Raw genomic sequence first — 5498 nt, 5'->3', positions numbered from 1 at the left:
AATGTTAAATTTCAATTTCAGTCAAAGAGGTATATGATCAGAAACTTCTCACGTCTGAGAAACTGCTTCCAGTGATTATCTGGTATTTTTACTTTCCTTCCAGTCGCTTAATCTACTAGAGAGAGAGAGTGAGATTTGAAGAAAAGGGCAGAATACCAAAAAACATTTACTGCTAATTAGCTGGGTATTGTTCAAACTCACAACTCTGCCCTTCTGTGGCTTTGTCTAGTTTGGGCCATGTGCAGCTTGAGTGGCTCAGGGGATCAGCACATGCAGAGTGCTAACATATATATACCTTCCGTCCCTGTGATTTAAACTAACACCGCTGCCTCGCTGCTCGGCACAAAGGAGCCAGCAAACACATTGTGCAATTCCCAAGAAAGCCACCCACAGACAAGACTGGCGACCAGCAGCTCCACTGCGTTTCAGAACTGGCTTGGAAGGCGGACAGTTTGTGCAGCTACGCCAAGGACGGGAAGTGCTTGCAGAGGGACAGGAAGTGCTCACCGCTGCAGTAGCCGAGGCTGGAACTGAGATAATGCCATTGTGTAAGCAAGCCAAGTGACCTCTCCCTGAGCGTAGAGTCCAGAGGCTGGCGTCGAGAGCCCTGGCCCCCACCCAGCCCCAGACTCCCCAGGCACGGGGTGGGGGACTTGGTGGAGGGACAGGGGGGAGGAATGGAAGGCGGCGGTGGAGGGGAGGGGGGGTGTATGAGGCGTGTCACCTCCCTCTCCCCTCCTTTGGATTGACTCTGAACCTCACCTTGTAGAGGAAATGTGGCTACGGCTCCAGACTTTATGACTTCTCCCATCAAAAGCCAGGATTTTTCACTCCCACGCAGCCAGAGAGAGAGAGAGAGAGGCGTCCAGCGCACACTCACACCCACGCCCATGTCAACACACGCAGTCACAAAGACACATTACACACACAGCCTCCCTCTCCCTCTCTCTCTCGCTCTCTCTCTCTCAATGGAGGGTCGAAGAGGGAAAACCCTATCAGGTCATCGGCGGTAAAATAGATGATGACAGTGTTATGGCCCAGATCCTGTCCCATGGCGAGCTTGGCTGGACCTCCATCCAAAACACCCTCCCTCCAACCCCCAGAGGGTCACCTCGTGTGCTCTGGAGTCCCTGCCGGTGTCTGCACGGGGGCACCAAAATGTTGCATAAGCATCTCTCATATTTCTGTCAGCCCCTTTTGACGAGTCAGAGGGCCCGACGACCATAACGAGATGGGAACAGTCCGAGAAAAGATGGAGCTGACAGGTCGAGGCCTGCTGGCTCTGATAAGGACCCCTGCAGGCCTGTAGGGCCATGTTTGGATTTCTGGCCACAAACACTGGCTTCAATTCTCTGCTACATAAACACATGGAGTCTGTGTGTTCGAGGTGCTACAGGTTGCTTTAACCTTTTACCTCGTGTCACTGTGCCGGTCTGAAACAGCTGCTCCGATAACAAGGAAACACATTCTGGCACATTTCTGTTGTTCACACGTGTGCGACACAAGATCTTATGCAAAGATCTATACAAATAATAAATCCAAAGGTTTCACCTCGAGCTCTGTGTGAACATCGAGGGTCTGAGAAAGATAACATTTCAATGTCCAGGGCAGACGACAAAAATAAAACTGACTTTGATTTTGACATTGAATAGTAAAATGATTTGAACATATAACAATAATTAAATTAAATATGTAGATTTTGATGGTTCCCATTGAAAAAAAACGAGAAGACAATGTTATTTTGGTTTCTTTGTATCAAGTTAATGTGATAAGAAAAAATGGCTTTAAGAGTATTTAACGCCCTTCATTTAATCAATCAGCTGTTTATTTGGTTCATTAACATCCCAGACCGACGTCTACCAATAGTGTATCAGCATCAGGAGAAACCATGATGACATTTGGACGTCACGGCCTGAGACAACAGTATCACAAGATCTGTTGACATCCATTAAAAAACTAAGGAATGGTTGTTTATTTAAGCTTTCTCCTCTCTTGTTGATTTCCCCCTTTAGATGATTAAAATCCCCCCAATTGACGCCTTTTGTGCAGCTCGTTAAGCTCCAGTCAAAGAACGTCTCCATCCAGGAGACGGCCGTGCGTAAAAGTTGGGAGCCTGCACGCGTGAACCTGATATTCAAGATTTTAACAGTCATCCACCCCAATACACACACGGATGATGGAGTGTATTGATGTCTGAGCATCGTTAACAGTCTAATACAGGAGTGAGAATTAAAACTGGACGGGAAGCGGCGGTCTAAATAAACGTTATTGTGGATTACAGAGGGGATTCAGTTTCACCTCTTTACGCACCAGAAGCAGCTCACAGCACAGACGGTGCCATACATTAAAAAAAAAACCACCGACATGCATTAAAGCCTCCTTGTATCAAATCTTCATTTACTTGCTGTCAAACTAATCTGTGCGCATGTTTTATAAACTTAATCATTCAGAGTTTTGCCTTATTTCTCGGTGTCCTTTCCTCCAGAGGCTCTTCTCTCGCCAAACAAGGGTCGCAGCTCGGAGGCGGGGAACTCTCAACTTTTTTACACCTTTGTAGTAGTGGGCACTCCCACCACATGGTGATTGGCTGCCTGTGAGTTTATAGCACAGCAACCTCCACACTCGGCTCTGTGTAGTCGGTACCCTTCAGCTCCAGGCAGCTCTTGGAAGTGGCCCATGGATGCGACGCGTTGTTTTTTACCCGCAGCTTAAAAACCAGAAACACTTGTCTCCCCAAGTTTTTCTCCTCTTCCTCCTCTTCCTCCTCTCGGTGTTCTCGGTGTAGACTGTCGTCGCCTCTGTGCTGTGGGCTGCCCGGTGGCTCCTCAAACCCTCCCAGTTGGACAGAGATGAGCAGTCCCGATGCGGGTTACGCCAGCGACGATCAGACCCAGGCAAGGTGTGCGATACCAGTCATGATGCCTGGAATGGGACACTGTCAGTGGGCCGACCCCCTCAGTCCTCTCGGGGACGCCAAGGTGAAGAGCGAGCCGTGCGCCTCCGGCTCCGGCAGCCAGAACCGCGGCAAGAGCGAGCCGCGGATCCGACGGCCCATGAACGCGTTCATGGTCTGGGCGAAGGATGAGCGCAAGAGGCTGGCGCAGCAAAACCCGGACCTGCACAACGCAGAGCTGAGCAAAATGTTGGGTGAGTAATTTTATATTATATTTAATCCACCTTGTGCGGATTCCCTGCATGAAAGATCTCCACAGGTTATAATAGAGACACATTCTCTTTCCAAGCAGTTTCTGAATTTTAAATGCTTGTTTTTAAGTTTTAAATTGCATCGATTTCATTCTCATTCTACAACAACAGTGCATTTCTTATCACTGGAAGCAGGTGGACAGTTACAGTGACTGAGTTGAGCTTTAGTTGTAACCTCAAAAAACCTGTCACTGTCCCCTCAAATGGCAACAAGCTATTTTAGTGTGCATCACCAGGCTGTGCAGACTATCTGCTGACATATCACTGATGTGCACTCTCCTCTTGACCTGCAGGGAAATCATGGAAAGCTCTTCCTGTCACAGAAAAGCAGCCCTTTGTGGAGGAGGCCGAGCGGCTGCGAGTTCAGCACATGCAGGATCACCCCAACTACAAGTACAGGCCCCGGCGGCGGAAGCAGGTGAAGAGGATTAAGAGGCTGGACCCTGGCTTTCTGGTCCATGGCGTGGCCGACCATCCGGCCGCGGCGATGTCCGGAGACGGCAGGGTGTGTGTGGAGAGCCTGGGCCTGGGCTACCACGAGCACGGCTTCCAGCTTCCTCCACAGCAACTCAGTCACTACCGGGATGCCCTCGGGGGCCCCTCTTATGAAAACTACAGCCTCCCCACACCTGACACCTCTCCTCTGGACGCCGTGGAGTCAGACTCCATGTTCTTCCCTCCACATTCACAAGAGGACTGCCACATGATACCTGCCTACGCTTACCACTCCCAGGCGGCAGAGTACCAGCCCCAGGAGCCCCACTCCAACCACCACGGCAACTCCGTCCTGCACCGACATGCTGCCTCGGCTTCAGATCAGCCACCCCAGTCTGCCACTCTTCCTCCTTCCTACATGGGATGCCCAAATCCTCTGGCCATGTATTACACCCAGCACTGCAGTCCCAGCCATTCTAAACGGCATCCTGGGGGGGCAGGACAGCTCTCCCCTCCTCCTGACTCTCACCCCCACTCTGCAGACAGCGTGGAGCAGATGCACCACTCAGAGCTGCTGGCCGAGGTGGACCGCAGCGAGTTCGAGCAGTATTTGAGTTCCTCCTCAGCGCGTGCGGACATGACAGGCCTGTCCTATGGGCCACACGAGGCTGGCATGCAAGGACCTGAGAGCCTCATATCATCGGTGCTGTCAGACGCCAGCACAGCTGTGTATTACTGTAGCTACAACAACTCCTAACCTCCCGGCCGGCCTGTTACCCCTCTGCACGGACACATGATCTGACCTCAAATCTCTGCAGCTAAATTTGAACAAAAATGTTTTTATTTTTTTAATTCCTTTTTCCACTACTGACAGAGATGCCCATGAGATTACGAAATGCAGTTTTGTAGAGGACATTGTACTGTATCTGTGTAAAGAAGACAGTTAATAAAGCCATAAACTATTTTAACACTGTTTTTAATTTCCTCTCCTGAAGGGATATGAATTCATTTTGCGATAATAACTATCGTACAGTCACTATTTTAAAGTTTGTGTATATACTTAAGGTGTTTTTATACTTTTTGCACTTTTGAGAAATAAATTTTTTGCAAATAAACTCATCCTCTCTTGTATTTATTGTTTACAATGAACTCTGATAAAACTTTCTACTTTCTCATGTAGAGACATCTAGGGCAACACAATAACTTTATTTTAAGGTATATTTATCTAAGTTTTATTCTCTAAATCAAAGGTTTTGTCATCCAGAACAACACACAATAATGAAAAAAATGAAAATGCTACAACACAATATCACTTTCCAGAGGTTTTTCCACATGGCACAACTCGACCGTTCATCCAGCACTGGTTCTGTGTTACATGGCACTGCCTCTGTTTGTTTGTCCCACTTCCACATGAAGTCGGATGGGCCCCCAGCAGCACCGGTTGCTCACCTGGAAGCAGGGCAGCACAGGGCCATGACCCTGACTTCCTGGCCCAGACAGAATGGAGGTAATCTCCCTAGTCATCGTTACACTCCGCGCCTTGTTTTCGCAGCATGGGAGCGCAGTTTATGCTCTGGACATCCTGTCTGTTAATGGTTTAGTCTCTTCTGATTAATGACAGGGGGCCATTAAAATTCATAATGGTTACTACACCTCCATTAAACAATGGTGACACTTGATTTTGTGTATTTGCACAGCTGACCGTGTGGCTGTGCTGCAGCTATATGCACAATAACACAGCAATGACATCAGGTTTATTCATTTCTGCGGGTGAGTGCTGAACGGCTCTGGTATATTTAACCGGTGATACCGGACGGCCTCTTGCTCGGACATTAATCAAACATATCAGATGAAAATCT

The 5498-nt window shown here is 48.7% G+C and overlaps 1 protein-coding gene across 1 annotated transcript; it reads left to right on the top strand.

The window, feature by feature from the left end:
- The first annotated feature begins 2490 nt into the window (after window positions 1–2490).
- On the top strand, window positions 2491–4754 carry sox17 (SRY-box transcription factor 17). The gene is made up of 2 exons (XM_020087251.2): window positions 2491–3147; window positions 3498–4754. The coding sequence occupies exons 1-2, from the start codon at window positions 2850–2852 to the stop codon at window positions 4394–4396; spliced, it is 1197 nt and encodes a 398-aa protein (XP_019942810.2). The 5' UTR covers window positions 2491–2849; the 3' UTR covers window positions 4397–4754.
- Window positions 4755–5498: the final 744 nt, after the last annotated feature.

Source organism: Paralichthys olivaceus, chromosome 17, assembly GCF_024713975.1.
Source record: "Paralichthys olivaceus isolate ysfri-2021 chromosome 17, ASM2471397v2, whole genome shotgun sequence".
In the NCBI taxonomy this organism is placed as follows: domain Eukaryota; kingdom Metazoa; phylum Chordata; class Actinopteri; order Pleuronectiformes; family Paralichthyidae; genus Paralichthys; species Paralichthys olivaceus.
The sequence above is the reverse complement of the archived record's forward strand: the minus strand, read 5'-3'. Positions and strand labels throughout refer to the sequence as shown.